The following is a 19,198-nucleotide window of genomic DNA, read 5'->3' on the forward strand; positions in this document are numbered from 1 at the left end:
TCCTGTTTCAGATCTTGCATTTCCCTTTTCTGTGGTCCTTTCAGCTTCACTCACCATCGGAGGAAATCTCCTCCTTCCCTAGACTCGACTTCTAAATCTTCTCACAGCCCCCTGGCATTGGGACCTCCCATCTTAATCACCCGCAGGAGAGCCCATCTGAGAGGGGAGACAGAGGGCACGGACCGCAGCACGCCGGGAAGCCATGCTGAGGGTTACTTCTGCATTTCCTTCCTTGCGGTCCTCAGGAGCATCCTCGCCACCCTCCGGCCCCGGCTCTCTCCAGCCCGCCCCGGATCCGCCTCCCTCTCCTTCCTCTAGGAGGCTGAGACCAAGCGTGGGACGCACCTGTGTCCCTCTCCGGTCACCCCATTGAGGCATCGGGGGCTACTCCCGAAGCAGGATTTACAGGCCCGGAAAACGCCAATGGGAGATCCAAATGGTCGGGGACTCCGGCACTTTAAGAGGCTTTTCTCTGGGAAACACCCGTCCCCTCCGTGCGCCTTATGAATGGAAATACTCCTCCCCCGGTCGAGCCCATTTTCCCCATTTCACCAGGAGCCGCAGCTTGCTCTCTTCTTTCGGTCTCCCCGCCCACATCAACGCGGGCAGCTCCAGGAGGGGACGGACAGGAAGCCTTTGGCCGCCTATTAAATCCCACCCATTTCTCCGGGGGCGATTTCCTAACCTTCCGGGACCGAATTCTGCAATTTGATGTGCGTTTTGTCCGAATGGTAGCGACACGGGCCTAAGGGAGGGGGAAAGCGAGGGGGTGGGGGGTGGGGGGTATGCGCTCTTTTCCTCGCAACATCGCTGGCGGAGCGAGGGAGCTCACACGACACAGATTTTGGGGCAAAGCCTTTCCATCTGGACAGCACCATGTCCACCAAAGCGGAGCAGTGTAAGTAGCAGCCGGCCCGGCGTTCCGGCCCGGCCTCCGGCTGGGAGCTATTGCAGTTGCGGCGTTTGCGGCTGCTGGGAGACCTTGGCATCGTGCTGGTGCGGGGGTGGGGGCTGAGGTTGGGGCGGGTGGGGGGGTGGGGGGTGCAAGAGAAGGTGGGGGAGGGCGGACGTTAATGGGGACGCGGCGCTGTCCCCGGTGCTGAAAAATTATGCGGGCTTCCTCGGCTGGTGGTGGGGTTTCGCGAGACTGAAAGACCCTGCGAAATGAAATTAAAATGGGGTCATTCTTAAGGAAAAGAGGCCTCGTATCTTTCAGATAAACATTTCAGTATCTGTTGTTGGAGTGGGGGAAGGGGGGCAGCGGCAAATCAGGGGCGGGGAACCGTCAGTGCAACCAAAGCCTGCCTGGCCTTCTGAGCATGCCCAGTTCTCGATGCTGGAGCCATAGGGGAGTTTGAGTCTGCAGTTTCCACTTTGGGTTGGAGAGGCTAAAAGGCAGAGAAGGGGGAGGGAAACAAAAGCCAGGCAGAATTCTGGATTCAGTGTGAGGAAAAAATCAACAATATCAGCACTAATGCTGCAACTAACCCCAACTGTAGGTTAAAGCAAGAGTCAGTGCTGGCAAGAAAGTGAAAGGGGCTCTGGGAAAATGATCAAATTATTTTTCCAAAGAGGTTTCTTTTGTAGGGCAGCTCACACAAACTATAACAAATAGCAGGGAGATTTTAGTTGTCCCAGTCATGACTGGCTGTGTGTTTGTTGGAAACAACCTGCTAACTCCTCGTGGACAGAGGAAGTTTCTAATCTGTTTCCTATAGCCTCTCTTATTGCAGTGCACGTTAGTAGGCCTTTGGTATGTACTTGGTAGGTTGATTATCATGTAACCTTCTCCTGAGTGCACTTGAAGGATTCAGGAACTTAAACTTCTATAAATAAAAGGTGTTTTTACTAACCAATGCTTTTGAATTTATAACAAATATACCGAAACCTGTTCATGGAATTGACTCTTGTTTCTTTCAAAGCAGTACACAGTTATGTTGCTAATGCTGTTACTGCTTAAAAATCTTTTAAATTCTTCTTTGGAATGACTGTAAAATCATTTTGTGAAATGCTGAGAACAGTAGTCTCAGTATTTTGGGGAAGTATCTTGTGTTTGATAAAATGTAGTGTGTCACTTATTGATCAGGTAGATTAAATTAACTGAAGACTCAAAGAATTCCCAGATCAATGGTTCATTAGAGATCCTTTATGTTCACGTACCACCTAGTGTGTGTACCTTTATATATATTTTTGTTTGTTTATTTTTGGAATCTGGACTACCTGAGTTTGGATCCTCATTCTGCTGTTTACTATTTGACCTTGGGCAAAATAATTGACTTCTTTTAATTTTATTTCCTCATCTGTAAACCTGGGGTAATAATGCCAATGGGATTGTTGTGATTATAAATTCGAGAATATATATAAATGTTGAGTGGTGAGTCAAGCATATAGCAAGTTCTCAATAAATGATAGTTATGATACTGGCAGCTATTCCCCACTTATTAGCCCATTTCTTTTAAATCATTAGGAAGTTCTTTTGTGATTTTTTTGGCCTATTTTAACAAGTTAAATCTAAACGTCAAAGGTAAATTTTGCTTCTACAGAGGTTTTTGAAAAAATTGGATGCATTATGTCTTGAGTAATGGTAACATAGTTGGAATTGGTGCAGAACTTCCCACATGAGAATATCACTCCCTTGAAAATTTTATTTTAGTACCTGTCATTTGCTTTTATAGTTACATATTATATAAGTAATATGAAGTGAAAGCCAGTGAGTATTACTGTCTTCTTTCTTGTTATATTTTGAGATGCACTGGATTCTTTGTCTTGTCTCTTTTCTGGGCAGTTAATACCAAGATGAATATAATCTATATTTGACTTGGTTGTGTAGTGCATATAGTATATAGTTTAGGTAATTTAGAATTTTTATAAAATCAGATTTTTATTTTCATCAGTAGATGATGGTAAGGATGCCATGTTTAAAGTTAGAACATGTGGATTTGAATTTTTCATGCTCTTCTGATTAACTATGAGACACAATTAACTGGGCAATTAATGTAATAGTTTTGTGCCTCAAAGTTTCCATCTGTGAAGTAAGGAGTAGGAGTAGCAGCTATCTTTGTTAGCTGTTAGCATTTTGGAGGGCAAAGGAGGTAACATGACAGCAGGCTGTGAAAAGGATACAGATGCTTTGGGTGTTTTTAGGTATCTTTATTCAGGGTGAAGGGAAGTTAAGAATCTCTGTTGTCTCTCTTTTACATGTACTAACATGGATGAGTTGACACTCTAGTGCACATTATATACCTGAAAATAGAGCAGACACATGAAAGGCTGTGTGGTTGCTGTTTGCAAAGGGTGACTACTTTTTAACAAAGAGAAGTTGCAAATCTGTGATATTTTATTCTTGGACTCAGTAGGAGTATAGCTAGGAGGAAGGGGAAAGAGCAGGGAGGGGGGTTATGAGATTTTTCTCTCTGTTGGATGTGGAGACCACTAGAACGAGAATAAGTTCATTTCTTTTCTGCATTCAGAAGCATGCACATTACCACTTGCCTAAGGACCAAGGGGGAATGGAGGCTTAATGCAGTGTCGAAATATTATTTCTGTTATTTTTCTTCCTGTGGCCTCTTGATGTAGGTAGAGGTTTCTTTGGTACAGGAAGTGGACATAGTTTGGTTGAGCTGTCAAGAGGAAGTACTTGCATTTCAACCAAACAAATTACGTGACTTACCTTTGAAATGTAATGTATCCCAGATGTGTGAAAGATGATTTTATTTTTATGTAGTAGCATTTTCTTTCATAAAATAAATTATCCAAGAAAGGCTAGGTATAGTTAAGACATAGTTTGGGGCCTGTTTGTATACATTTAATCAGTTTCCTATGCTTTGTGCAGATTATCATAACAGAAGGTGAAAGCTGCCTAGCAATTTCCAGGCGATTGCTCAGAGTTACAACTTTTTTACTTCAACTGCTGTGTGTGTTTTTGTTGTTGTTGTTGTTGTTTGTTTGTTTTAAAGTGAAACTTCACTGTAGTGAAAATGTTTATGTGGCTGATATAGAATGATAAAAATAAGAATTTGTAGTTCTTTTATTTGGGATTCTAAAGAGGAGAAAGAAGAATCCACTTCCCTCTCCCACTTTTTTGCTGTTTTGGGTTTAAATCCTAGTTCTGCTTCTTACATTCTCTGTGACCATGGACAAGTTAACTCAACCTCTCTAAACCTCAACTGCATTATTCATAAAATGGGGATAGTCATAGTTGTTGTGAAGATTAAGTGAGGTGATCCATGAAAAGTACAGCACCGAATCTTGACACACAGTAAATTAGTAAATATTCGTGTTCATTGTCAGTTGCTCAGTTGTGTCCGACTCTTTGCAACCCATGGACTGTAGCCCGCCAGGTTTCTTTGTCCATGAGACTTTTCAGGCAAGAATACTGGAGTGGTTTGCCATTTCTTCCTCCAGGAGATCTTCCCAACCATAATAAATATTAGCTATTATTATTATTATCATCAAATATAAAACCTTGTGTTTACTGCTAAAATAAGGATAATTATAATGTTTGGCTCTAGCCCCCCAGAGTGCAGCAGAAAAAAAGAATAGCCATTGTTTAAGTGGTATGTAGCCTATTAACGATTTTTTATTCTCCTTTCTTTGTCTCCAAGTCTCTTCTATAGCAATCAACCTAATCCATTTTGTATGGGAGGGAATCTCTGCATGACAATTCCTTAACTTGATATATCTAGCAGAGAACTAACTGATCATCTATACAGAACATTTCTAAGGCATGAATTTCCTATCCATCACCTTTTGTATTATGATGACAGTTGTAGCATCTGGTTTCATAAATCACATACATAAATATCCATCAAAACATTTGTTAAATTTGGAAATTAACCTGCTGATACTTTGTGTATAAACCTACTATAATAATTACAGAAATGTGAATGTGTGCCATTTTTAATGTGTTTACCCTATTCAACGTATTTATCCTGATAACTAAAAATCTTTTGATTACATCAAAACAAACATTTTAAGAGTATAGCTAATTAGCACTATGATTTGAAGCTGAACTTGCCCCATCCCTTACATATTTAAGGGTTATGCTTGGAGAAATCAAAGAGAGTTTTATTTATTTTTATTACATTATTTGATAATATGACTAAAATGTTAAAAGCGCTTCTTTGAATAGCACTGCAACCTATAGCCATTTAGAAGTCTTTGCACAATATTGCTAACTTCTTATAGAGGGAACTCTAGTTTTATTCACATGTATAAAAATTAGAGTTTGGCTATTAACCATGTATGTGGTCACAAAAAGAGCACCCAGTTTTTAGCTCTGATTTCTCTTCATGGTTTGACACTAGCTTTTCTATTCCCTATTTAATCTCTCCATTTCTTCTTTCTTTGCTGACTGTTTCTATTCAGATTTTTTTTTTCTTACGGCTACCTTTCTTCTCCTTATCTTTTTTTAAAAAAATATTTATTTATTTAGACAAATGGGCTTTCTCTAGTTGTAGTGTGCTGGCTTCTCATTGAAGTGGCTTCTCTTGTTGGGGAACATGGGCTCTAGGCATTCGGCTTTAGTAGTGGTGGCTCACAGGGTCTAGAGCAAGGTCTAGTAGTTGTGGTGTACAGGCTTAGTTGCCTGGCAGCACGTGGGATCTTCTCTGCCAAGGGATCCAGTCTGTGTCCCCTGCACTGGTGGGTGGATTCTTATCCACTGGACCATCAGGGAAGTCCTCTTCTCCCTATCTTTAAAAACAGGGTTCTGTCATTATTCTTGTTTTTCTTTTTCAAATCCCATGGATTCTTTCTCTCCTTTACTCTTGAGGTACCAACTCTCACTTCTATGTGGATGATATTCAAATTCAGTTTTCTAGTCTAAACGTGTTTCTTGGCCTCTATCCATATTCAAGCATCCTACAGGCAACTCAAACCCATATGCATTGTCTTTGGTCCTAAACTTGTAATTCTTTGTTATAGTACTCATTTTGGCGAATGGCACTATGATCTACACATTCACCTAAGTCAAAAAATTGGGAGTCTTCCTAAACTTCCACTGTGTGTGCGTGTGGTCAGTCCGACTGTTTGCAACCCTATGGACTGTAGTCCGCCAGGCTCCTCTGTCCATGGGATTTTCCAGGCAGGATTCCTTCTCCAGGGGATCATCCTGACCCAGGGATCGAACCCAATGTCTCTTGCATCTCCTGCATTGACAGGTGGATTCTTTACCACTAGCACCATGTAGATGGTATTATGTTCATATCTATGTCTTAAGCATGTAAATCATTGTCTAGGGCACAGGGTTGCACAAAAACTGTTTCTTGAATAAGTAAAAATGGTTGAAGGTGAAGTAAGTGTCTTCTACAAAGAAGGATTACAGGGACTTCTCTGGTGGTCCAGTGGCTAAGACTCTGTACTCCCAATGCAGGGGATCTGGATTTGATCCCTGGTCAGGGAACGAGATCCCACATGTAGCAATTAAGAGTTCACATACTGCAGCTAAGACACAGTGCAGCCAAATAAATAAATATATATATTTTTAGAAAAAAGGATTGAATAATTACATTTCTGGATAGCATTCATTTGAAGATTTCATATTTTAATTAATATGAGGTTCTATATTATATACAGTTTTCACATGATTTTCAAACGGATTCATAAGCAATTAAAAATATAGTTATCAAAAGTACTTAAAACATATTTGCTCAATCAAATTTTATAGTATTTCATAACAACTGATCCTTCTGAATGTTCATTGTATTTTTGGTTCTTTCTCCTAGCTAAAGTTTTCTCTTAATATATTTAGCTTAATAATTACAATTCCTAATTGGTAGGCTATCCTATCACACAGCAGCTTTTTTTTAAAGATAAAGTGACAATACATCTGAAGTCAGGGACTCTTCATGTTGTAACTTGGATCCTTTGATAACATATCTGTTCAAGTTTTATGTGTTGATTACTCAATTAATAAAAAGGCTTTAAGTTGGGATTTTCATCTTACAGTATTATTATATTGGAAACTCCTGTGTATTTTTCATATTCTGAAAAGATATTAATAGCTCAGCATAAATGAACACATATGTTGGCTTAGGAATGAAACGTTTATTGCATCCAAAGCTACCTTAAGCAAAAATGTATACTTATCAATAAGCTCATTTCCTGTAGTATGGAAAGCTCAACCATTTCATTTAGAATATTTAACTTTTTTTTTCAATCTATACATCCCATTTCTGTCTGGTTTTTCTCTCCTTTCAGACGTATCTTGAAAGGACAACACTTCTAAACAGCATAGAGTTTATCATGTGTGTCTCATTTCCTGTTTAATGTGGGATTAAAATTGGAGGGGAATCAGCCTTTTAGAGTGTATTTCTTCATCGGTCTCAGAAGCTTGATCTGACACGAGGATAAAACCTAAAGGATATGTATACATGTTTGTAGACATAGGTACTTATGTATGTGTGTGTGTGTATACCTACACATTTATATATATAATGCTATTTGCATTTTAAGAAGAAATGAGCTTGACAGGGAGGCCTGGCATGCTGCAGTTCATGGGGTCACAAAGAGTTGGACATGACTGAGTGACTGAACTGAACTGAACTGAGCTTGCCTCAGGAGTGACAACAGGTAACTCCTAATCATATAACCAATTTGTCTTGTCAGAGTTACATGTATTTGAATCTTATGACTCTAGAAAGGAGAGTTTAGATGTCTATTGTTGGTGCCTAGTATGTATTAGCACTTTGACATATATTAGTGTAGTTCATTCTCACAGTAGTTTTGAGAGTCAAATATTATTGTATTGGTGCTCTGGTTTTATGTCTTAAATATCCCTCAGATCCCTCACTTCCTGTTAATTCTTACTGTTGCCATCATAATTATGGAATTCATCATTTCTCTATTACTACAGCCTTTTAATTTATCTCCCCTCGTCTGCTTTTGTCCTGATCAAATCTGTCCTCACATAGTTCCCTTAGTAATTCATCTGAAATATGGAAGCTTCCATGTCATTCTCATCATTCTTTCCTCTAAAACCCTTCAGTGGCTTCCTGTCATGTTTTACCCATGTTAGAGCCCCACCTCACTGGGAGTTGGGTGAGCTCTTCCTGGATGTTGGACTGTATACTGTATATGTAGAATTTTGGTTGTTCAGTTGTTAAGTCATGTCTGACTCTTTGCAACCCCATGGACTGCAGCACACTAGGTTCTTCTGTCCTTCTCTGTCTCCTGGAGTTTTCTCAAACTCATGTCCGTTAAGTCAGTGATGTTATCCAGCCATCTCATCCTCTGCCACCTTCTTCTCCTTTTGCCTTCAATCTTTCCCAGCATCAGGGTCTTTTCCAATAAGTTGCCTTTTTGCATCAAGTGGCCAAAGTATATGTAGAATGATTGCTCAATAAGATTGGGTGATAACATGACTTAATTTTGAGGCACTTTTTACATTACATTCCAGATGCTTCTTATTTCCTCCTGTAAACATGACATCTGAAACAGACTCAATACCTTATATATATTCACTAGTGCAGAGCTGTTGTTCAGTTACTCAGTCATGTCAGACTCTTTGCAGCCCTATGGACTGCTGTACCCCAGGCTTCCCTATTCTTCACCATCTCCTGGATTTTGCTCAAACTTATGTCCACTGAGTCAGTGAAGCCATCCAATGATTTATTCTCTGTCATCCCCTTCTCTTCCTGCCTTCAATCTTTCCCAGCATCAGGGTCTTTTCCAATGAGTCGGTTCTTGGCATCAGGTGGCCAAAGTATTGGAGCTTCAGCTTCAGCATCAGTCTTTCCAGTGAATATTCAGGGTTGATTTCCTTTAAGATTGACTGCTGATCTCCTTGCTGTCCAAGGGACTTTCGAGAGTCTTCTCCGGTACTACAGTTTGAAGGCATCAATTCTTTGGTGGTCAGCCTTTCTTATTGTCCAGCTGTTACATCCATACATGACTACTGAAAAAAATCATAGCTTTGAATGTATGGACCTTTGTTGGCAAAGTAATGTCTCTACTTTTTAATATACTGTCTAGGTTTGTCACTGCTTTTCTTCCAAGGGGCTAGATTTCAAAATGTAAGGATCTCTTTAGCTTTATGTATTATAATGTCGAGCCTCTGGTCTGCTGAAACTTCCAGATCTTTTCCATAAGAATACCTGTTAAGCCTGTTTTCCTTCATTCTCCATCCTGCGGTAGGAAGATACAGAACTTGGCTTAACCCTGTATTAGTTTCCTAGGGCTGCTATAACAAATTACCACACACTGGGTGGATTTAAATAAGGCTAATTTATTCTCTCACAGTTCTGGAGGCAGTTGCTAAATTGTGTCCAACTCTTTGTGACCCCATGGACAGCAGTACTCCAGGCTTCCCTGTCCTTTACAGTTTTCCAGAGTTTGCTCAAACTCAAGTCGGTTGAGTCAGTGATGCCATCCCACCATCTCATCCTCTGTCGTCCCCTTCTCCTCCTGTCTTCAATCTTTCCCAGTATCAGGGTCTTTTCCGATGAGTCAGCTCTTCATGTCAGTGGCCAAAGCATTGCAGCTTCAGCACCAGTCCTTCCAATGAATATTCAGAGTTAATCTCCTTGAGGATTGACTGGTTTGAACTCCTTGCTGTCCAAGGGACTCGCCAGAGTCTTCGCCAGTTTGAAAGCATCAATTTGTTGGCACTCAGCCTTCTTTATGGTCCAACTCTCACATCTTTACATGATTACTGGGCTGAAAGTCCAAAGTAAAGGTGCTGGCAAAGCCGTGTTTCCTCTACTGGCCTTCCTTGCCTCTCTTCAACCTTCTGGTGATTGCTGGGGATCCTTGGTATTCCTTGGTTTGTGCTATATCATTCTAATCTCTGCCTCTGTCTTCACGTGGCCCTGTGATCTCTGTGTCTCTGTACCCAGTCTCCTTCTCTTTTCTCTTATATATGCCCCATTCATTGGATTTAGTTCAGTTCGGTTCAGTCACTCAGTCGTGTTCAACTCTTTGAGACCCCATGTACTGCAGCACACCAGGCTTCCCTGTCCATCATCAAACCCCGGAACTTGCTCAAACTTATGTACATCGAGTGAGTGATGCCATTCAACCATTGCATCCTCTGTTATTGCCTTCTCCTACTGCCTTCAATCTTTCCCAGCATCAGGGTCTTTTCAAATGAGTCAGTTCTTTGCATCAGGTGGCCAAAGTATTGGAATTTCATCTTCTACATCAGTCCTTCCAATGGATATTCAGGACTGATTTCCTTGAGGATGGACTGGTTGGATCTCCTTGCAGTCCAAGGAACTCTCAAGAGTCTTCTCCAATACCACAATTCAAAAGCATCAATTCTTCAACACTCAGCTTTCTTTATGGTCCAACTCTCACATCCATACATGACTACTGAAAAAACCATAGCTTTGAGTAGATAGACCTTTGTTGGCACGGTAATGTCTTTACTTTTTAATATGCTGTCTAGGTTTGTCATAGCTTTTCTTCCAAGGAGCAGGTGTCTTTTAATTTTGTGGCTGCAGTCACCATCTGCAGTGATTTTGGAGCCCCCCCCCCAAATTAAGTCTGTCACTGTTTCCACTGTTTCCCCATCTGTTTGCCATGAAGTGATGGGACTGGATGCCATGATCTTGCTTTTCTGAATGTTGAGTTTTAAGCCAACTTTTTCACTCTCCTCTTTCACTTTCATCAAGAGGCTCTTTACTTCTTCTTTGCTTTCTGCCATAAGGGTGGTGTCATCTGCATATCTGAGGCTATTGATGTTTCTCCCGGCAGTCTTGATTCCAGCTTGTGCTTTATCCAGCCCGGCCTTTCTCATGATGTTCTCTGCATATAAGTTAAATAAGTAGGGTGACATATACAGCCTTGATGTACTCCTTTCCCGATTTGGAACCAGTCTGTTGTTCCATGTACGGTTCTAACTGTTGCTTCCTGACCTGCATACAGATTTCTCAAGAGGCAGGTCAGGTGGTCTGTATTCCCATCTCTTGAAGAAATTTCCACAGTTCATTGTGATCCACACAGTCAAAGGCTTTATGTGGTCTATGAATCAGAAGTAAATGTTGTTCTGGAACTCTCTTGCTTTTTCTATGTTCCAGTGGATGTTGGCAATTTGATCTCTGATTTCTCTGACTTTTCTAAATCCAGCTTGAACATCTGAAAGTTCTAACTTCACATATGTACTGTTGAAGCCTTGCTTGGAGAATTTTGAGCATTACTTTGCTAGCGTGTGGGCTTCCCTTGTAGCTCAGATGGTAAAGAGTCTGCCCGCAGTGTGGGAGACCTGGGTTCGATCCCTGGGTGGTAAGATCCCTTGGAGAAGAAAATGGCCACCCACTGCAGTATTTTTGCCAGGAAAATCCATGGATAGAGGAGCCTGTCAGGCTACAGTCCATGGGATTGCAGAGAGTCAGACATGACTGAGCGACTTCACTTGCTAGTGTGTGAGATGAGTCCAACTGTGTGGTAGTTTGAACATTCTTTGGCATTGCCTTTTTGGGACTGAAATGAAAACTGACCTTTTCCAGTCCTGTGGCCACTACTGAGTTTTCCAAATTTGCTGGCATGTTGAGTGCAGCACTTTAACAGCATCGTCTTTTAGGATTTCAAATAGCTCAACTGGAATTTCATCACCTCCACTAGCTTTGTTTGTAGTGATGCTTCCTAAGGCTCACTTGACTTCGCATTCCAGGATGTCTGGCTGTAGGTGAGTGATCAAACAGTTGTGGTTATCTGGATCATGAAGATCTTTTTCGTATAGTTCTTCTGTGTATTCTTACCACTTCTTCTTTATATCTTCTGTTCTTTTAGGTCCATACCATTTCTGTCCTTTATTGTGCCCATCTTTGTGTGAAATGTTCCCTTGGTATCTCTAATTTTCTTGAAGAGATATCTAGTCTTTCCCATTCTATTATTTCCCTCTATTTCTTTGCTTTGATTGCTGAAGAAGGCTTTCTTATCTCTCCCTGCTATTCTTTTGAACTCTACATTCAGACGGGTATCTTTCCATTTCTCCTTTGCCTTTAGCTCCTCTTCTTTTCTCAGCTATTTGTAAGGCCTCCTCAGACAATCATTTTGCTGCTTTGGATTTCTTTTTCTTTGCAATGGTCTTGATCACTGCCTTCTGTACAATGTCACAGTTTGGTTAGTTTTCTGTGATTGTGGTTTTTATTCTTTCTTCCCACTCATGGATAAGATGATTGGATTTAGGGCCCAGCTTAAACCAGTTTGACCTCATTTTAATCTGTTTACATCTACAAAGACCTTATTTTCAAATAAGTTTACAGTTATGGGTATCAGGGTTTAAGACTTGAACATAGTACTTTTGGGGACACAGTTCAACCCACTATTGAATTTTATCTTTTTAGTATCATCTCATTGGTGTGCCTGACTTTATCATTCAACACAATAACCATTCCTTCATTAGTTTTGCATCAGTTACCAAAGTGACATGCTTCCCTATATAAAATACCTCCCCCCCAATGTTGGTTGAGAGAAAAGAAGTAAAAAAATCATGTGATATACCATTAAATAGCTTATTTTGAATTACATTTGCACCCATAATCAATATATCTTAAATAAGACAGTTTCATCAACTACAAATGCATTCTATTGTGGTACTACCTGATCATATGTCTTCAAGTTGTCCGTTTTCTCTCTCTTTCTCTCTTTTTTGGCAAGGCCTAGAGATGTGAAGGATTTTAGTTCCATCCAGGGATAGAACCAGTACCCCTTGCACTGGGCACTTGGAGTTTTATCCACTGGACCACCAGGGAGGTCCCAGCTTGTCTATTCTCCTATTCAAAAAGTATTTTTTGAGTGTCTGCAATGTGTCAGGCTCTGTACCAGGCTCTAGAGGAGCTTACAGTTTGAGTTCACTTTCAGTTCAATTCAATAGCTCAGACATATCTGACTCTTTGTGACCCTGCAGCACGCCAGGCTCCTCTGTCCATCACCAACTCCTGGAGCTTGCTCAAACTCATGTTCATTGAGTCGGTGATGCCATCCAGCCATCTCATCCTCTGTCATCCCCTTCTCCTCCTGCCTCCAATCTTTCCCAGCATCAGGGTCTTTTCAAATGAGTCCATTCTTCACATCAGGTGGCCAAAGTATTGAAGTTTCAACTTGAGCAATCAGTCCTTCCAATGAATATTCAGGACTGATTTTTTTTTTTTTTAGGGTTAATTGACTTGATCTCCTTGCAGTCCAGGGAACTCTCAAGAGTCTTCTTCAATACCATATTTCAAAAGCATCGATTCTTCAGTGTTCAGCTTTCTTTATAGTCCAACTCTCACATCCATATATGACTACTGGACAAACCATAGCTTTGAGTAGATGGACCTTTATGGGCAAAGTGATGTCTCTGCTTTTTAATATGCTGTCTAGGTTGCTATAGCTTTTCTTCCAAGGAGCAAACATCTTTTAATTTCATAGCTGCAGTCACCATCTGCAGTGATTTTGGACCCCCCCAAAATTAAGTCTGTCACTGTTTCCCCATCTATTTGCCATGAGTGATGGGACTGGATGCCATGATCTTAGTTTTCTGAATGTTGAGTTTAAAGCCAACTTTTTCACTTTCTTCTTTCACTCTCATCAAGAGGCTCTTTAGTTCTTTGCTTTCTGCCATAAGGGTGGTGTCATCTGCATATCTGAAGTTATTGATATTTCTTCCAGCAATCTTGATTCCAGCCCAATCGTATGCTTCCTCCATTCCAGAATTTCTGCATAGAAGCTAAATAAGCAGGGTGATAATATACAGGCTTGACATACTCGTTTCCTAATTTGGAGCCAGTCTGTTGTTCCATGTCCAGTTCTAACAGTTGCTTCTTGACCTGCATACAGATTTCTCAGGAGGCAGATAGGTGGTCTGGTATTTCTATCTCTTGAAGTATTTTCCACACTTTGTTGTGAACCACACAGTCAAAGGCTTTGGCATAGTCAGTGAAGTTGAAGTAGATGTTTTTCTGGAACTATCTTGTTTTTCTATGATCCAGGAGATGTTGGCAATTTGATCCCTGGTTCCCCTGCCTTTTCTAAATCCAGCTTTTCGTACTGTTGAAGCCTGGCTTGGAGAGTTTTGAGCATTACTTTGCTAGCATGTGAGGTAAATACAATTGTGCAGTAGTTAGAGTGTTTTTTGGCATTGCCTTTCCAGTCCTTGGCCTCTGCTGACTTTCCAAATTTGCTGGCATATTGAGTGCAGCACTTTTACAGCATCATCTTTTAGGATTTGAAATAGCTCAACTGCTCAACTGGAATTCCATCTCCTCCACTAGCTTTGTTCATAGTGTTGCTTCCTAAGGCCCCTTGACTTCACATTCCAGGATATCTGGCTCTAGGTGATCACACCATTGTGGTTATGTGGGTCATGAAGATGTTTTTTGTATAGTTCTGTGTATTCTTGCCACCTCTTCTTAATATCTTTGGTTTCTCTTAGGTCCATATAATTTCTGTCCTTTATTGTGAGTTCACTTTTCTGAGACGTATGTATTCTACCTTTAGCTTTCCTTTGTTACTCTGTCCAGATTCCCCCAAAGAAATAAGACACTGGAGTGAACTTGGCACGACTTATTCATAGAGAGCCAATCCTTGTCTTTTATTATCCTTGTTGTATTCTCTCTCTTTTTTAGACTGTAGGCTAAATTTTATTTTAGAGTATTGTACTCGAATCTCTTTTCCCTGATTCAACATTATTTTTATTTTCCAAATTTTTCTGGCTATTATTTTTTATTCTTTCAAACTAATGTGATAATCAAATTGGATAGCTCCAGAAAAGAGCTTGATGGTATTTTTGAGTATCACTTTAAATTTATAAAATCTCTTAGGAAAAACTGACATCTTCAGATTATTGAATTTTACTGTCTAGGAACATGGTATGTCTTCCTATTTGTTTTCAAGTTTTTTCTTGGCTTTCCTAAAGGTGCTTTTAGAAAGGGTGTTTTTAAATAATTTCTTGTTAAGCTTATGCTTAGCATTTTTTGATATATATTTTTTCTATCATAATTGAGGTTTGTCTTCTATATTTTTGTGTTTGTACATGAATGGTATTAATTTTTGTATGCCAATTTTATAACCCTACTTTACCAAATTATTTTAATTTTGTACTTGTTTTTCCATCTATTCTTCAGGTTTTCAAAATATAAATAATTATATAATCTAGAAATAGAAAATAATTTTACTCTTTTCTATCCAATTTTTTATCTCTAATTATGTTCTCGTTTATAATTGCATTGGCAAATATTTCCAACACTACTTTAAATATAGCATAGACAGTGAATATTGTGTCATTTTGAATCTTAGTAGGAAAGCCACTAATTTCTCTATTAAAATTTTTGTGGGTGTCAAGGTAACATATTAAGGTATTAAGGAAGTGTCCATCAATTTTTATTTTATTGAGTTAAAAAAAACTTGAGTGGTGTTGCATTTTGTCAAGTTCATTTTCTTTATCTGTGGAGACCATATGACTTCTATTCATTAATATGCTGGATTGGAGTTTATCATGTTTTATTTAATAATTTTTGCATTGATATTTGTAAGTTAGATTGGTCCATTGTTTTTTGGAGGGATAGGGTGGGGAGTGATTCTAGTCAGTTTCTGGGAACAGTGTTATACTCACTATGTGAAATGGGTTTGGAAGATTTCCTTTTTTTCTCCTATGCTCTGGAATAATTAAAGTAACACTGGAAGTTTTCTGATCTTTCAAAGTTTGTTAGGGTTCCCATGTGAAATCATCTGGCCTAGTGTTTTTGTTTAATAGTGAAACTTTTTAACTTCTTTTATTTTCTCTATGATCTTTGTTCTATTTAGACTTTCTGTTTCTACTGGGGTCAATTTTGGTAAGTTTTATTTCTCTAAAATTTTTTCCATTTCATCTAAGTTTTCAAATTTGTTTGCATAGAGGAGGGAGGGGGATTCAGGATGGGGAACACGTGTATACCTGTGGGGGATTCATGTTGATGTATGGCAAAACCAATACAATATTGTAAAGTAAAAGAAAAAAGAAAAATTTTAATTTCCCCTGTTCTGATGTTTTATTTTCTCATTGTTATTTCTGATGTTGTGTACTTCGTGTTGTGCATTTTGTTTTTTCTCTCCCAAATCCCCACCACCTTTTTCCCCCTATATATTTAGTTAGTGGTTTGTCTATTTTGTTAATTTTTTCTAAGGAACCAGTTTTGGAATTATTTATTATTTCTGCTGCTTTTTTAAAGTTTACAGTCTCATTTTATTAAATCTCTTTTCCACAAACATCTTTTTTTTTTCCTAGCTTTTTGTGTTAGGTGTTCAATTTTTTTCATATAGGCATTTCATGCCATATGTTTTCTTTTACATTTCATTTAGGTGTAGCCTACAGATTCTGATAATACCAGGTTTTTATTATTACTTTCACAAAGTTCTGCAGGTTAATTTTGTATTTTTGCCTTTGACTCAAATGTTGTTTAAAAGTGTGCTTGTAAATTTCCATGTGGAAGGGCATATTTGTTTTTTATTTCGTATGTATGCTTCTGTTTCTTTTTAAAATTGAGGTTATAATTAAAATGTAACATTAGTTTAAGTTGTGCAACATAATTCAGTATTTGTGTATAGAAACTTTCCTGGCAGTCCAGTGATTAGGACCCTATGCTTTCAATGCAGGGGGTGCAGGTTTGATACCTGGTCAAGGAATTAAGATTCTGCATGCTGTGCAGTGTGAAAAAAAAATTAAGAAAATATTTGTGCCTATTGCAAATGATTACTGTAGTAAGTCTAGTTAACATCTTTTTATTTTGGTATTGATTTTGACTTTTATTGCATTATAGTGTCAGGATGGTGTTTGCATTATTTCTATTCTTTGAAAATTATTGAGCTTTTCTTTGTGGCATAAGATTATCAGTTTTTTTGAATGTTCCACGTGTACTTGAAAAGAAATTGTAATCACTATTATTGGGGTTCAAAATTTGATATATATCTTAAAGATCCACCTGACCTATGTTGCCCTCATTAATTTTTAGTCAGCTCAATCTTGGATTTTGAGATGTATGTTAAATCTCCTAACATTAGTGTGTTTCTGCCTATTTCTCTTTGAATTTCCTGTAGGTTTCAGCTTAATGAAAGTTATTGCTGTGTTATTGGATGCATAAATATTAATAACTGTAATATCCTCATTGTGAATTGTAGCCTTAAGCATTATGCAGTGGCCTTTTTAATACATTGTAATGGTTTTTGGTCTCACTTCCACCTTGTCAGGTATCAAGATTAAGACCCCTGTTTTCTTTTTATTTGTGTTTGCCGGATACATCTTTCTCCATCCTTTTATTTTTAACTCTTTCGAATCTCTTTGTTTTAGGTGTATCTCTTGTATTCTGCATAGTGCTGGATTTTGATTCATTAGCCTTTTCTTTCAATAGGGGAGTTAAGCCCATTTCCATCTACTGATACGATTAATGTGTTTGACATCAGTTCTATCATATTGTTTTTTTTTTTTTTTGTCGTTTGTATCTATGCTTTTTCATTATGCAGTCAATTTTATCTGTTTGTTTGTCCTATTGGTTAACTGTATATTTAATACTAATACCTTTATATAATACCATTAATATACTTCCTTTGGGCTTATTGGTTCCCTGCATTGAACAATATTGAAATTATCTTGTAAGCTCTTCTCCCTTACTCCTTCTATTCCAGTATCTGGTCTAAAGCAATATCCTATTATTTCCAGTTAATGTCTAATGGACAGTCATATCTACATGCACTCCTTATTCTCTTTTCCCCAGTTTTTGATCATTTATACTTGTCTACCAGCTTCCCTGGTGACTCAGATGGTATCTGCCTGCAACGCTGAGACCTGGGTTCAATCTCTGTGTTGTGAAGATCCGCTGGAGAAGGGAATGGCAATACACTCCAATATTCTTGCTTGGAAAGTTCCATGGACAGGGGAGCCTGGCAGGCTATATCCATGGGGTTGCAAAGAGCTGGACATGACTGAGCAACTAACACACATACACACACACACACTTGTCTATTATATTCTCTCTTTTGTGACCATGGGTTAACTTTGTTCTATACGAATATTTATATTTAGTGCTCACCAATCATTCTTACGTTATTGTCTCTCAGTCTTTGGTTGTCTGAATGTTTTTTTTTCCTACTATTAATACATTCTTTAGTAAGGGTTCACAGGATCAATGTACTTTGAGTTTCAGTAAGTTTATAATTGTTTGCTGCTTTGTACTTGGAGGCCAGTTTGGGTAGATGTAAAATCCATGGTTCATATTTCTCTTCCTTTCGTATCTTAAATTTGTCACATCATGTTCTTTGTTCATCTAACTCAGTGAAACTGTGAGCCGTGACATGTAGGGCCACCGAAGATGGATGGGTCACGGTAGAGAGTTCTGACAAAACGTGGCCCACTGGAGAAGGGAATGGCAAACCACTTCAGTATTCTTGCCTTGAGAACTCCAGGAACAGTATGAAAAGGCAAAAAGATAGAACACTGAAAGATGAACTCCCCAGGTCAGTAGTTGCCCAATATGCTCCTGGAGATCAGTGGAGGAGTAATCCCAGCAAGAATGAAGAGACGGAGCCAAGGCAAAAACAACACCCAGTTGTGGATGTGATGGGTGATGGAAGTAAAGTCCGATGCTATAAAGAGCAATATTGCATAGGAACCTGGAATGTTAGGTCCATGAGTCAAGGCAAATTGGAAGTGGTCAAATAGGAGATGGCAAGAGTGAACATCAACATTTAAGGAATCAGCAAGCTAAAATGGACTGGAATGGGTGAATTTAACTCAGATGACAACTATATCTACTACTGTGGGCAAGAATCCCTTAGAAGAAATGGAGTAGCCATCATAGTCAATGAAAGAGTCTGAAATGCAGTACTTGGATGCAATCTCAAAATGACAGAATGATCTTTGTTTGTTTCCAAGGCAAACCATTCAATATCACAGTAATACAAGTCTATGTGCTCACCATGATGCTGAAGAAGCTGAAGTTGTATGGTTCTATGAAGACCTACAAGACCTTCTAGAACTAACACACAAAAAAGATGTCCTCTTCATTATAGGGGGCTGGAATGCAGAAGTAGGAAGTCAAGAGCTACCTGGAGTAACAGGCAAATGTGGTCTTAGAGTACAAAGTGAGGCAGGCCAAAGGCTAACAGAGTTTTGCCAAAGAACACATTGGTCATAGCAAACACCCTCTTCAAGCAACACAAGAGAAGACTCTACACATGGACATCACCAGATGGTCAATACCAAAATCAGATTGATTACAATTATTGCAGCCAAAAATGGAGAAGC

The 19,198-nt window shown here is 39.1% G+C and overlaps 1 protein-coding gene across 9 annotated transcripts in view; it reads left to right on the forward strand.

The window, feature by feature from the left end:
* Window positions 1-593: 593 nt before the first annotated feature.
* UNC79 (unc-79 homolog, NALCN channel complex subunit) overlaps window positions 594-19,198 on the forward strand; it is a 274,446-nt gene continuing 255,841 nt past the window's right edge. For 8 of the 9 annotated variants that reach the window (XM_027957343.3, XM_042235396.2, XM_042235397.2 and 5 more), the window contains exon 1: window positions 594-898. In XM_027957343.3, coding sequence (XP_027813144.2) covers window positions 877-898 — 22 coding nt within the window. In that variant the 5' untranslated portion in view covers window positions 594-876. The remainder of the gene's footprint in view (window positions 899-19,198) is intronic. The other variant, XM_060401895.1, reaches the window with a different exon arrangement.

Source organism: Ovis aries, chromosome 18 (assembly GCF_016772045.2).
Source record: "Ovis aries strain OAR_USU_Benz2616 breed Rambouillet chromosome 18, ARS-UI_Ramb_v3.0, whole genome shotgun sequence".
Lineage (NCBI taxonomy): Eukaryota > Metazoa > Chordata > Mammalia > Artiodactyla > Bovidae > Ovis > Ovis aries.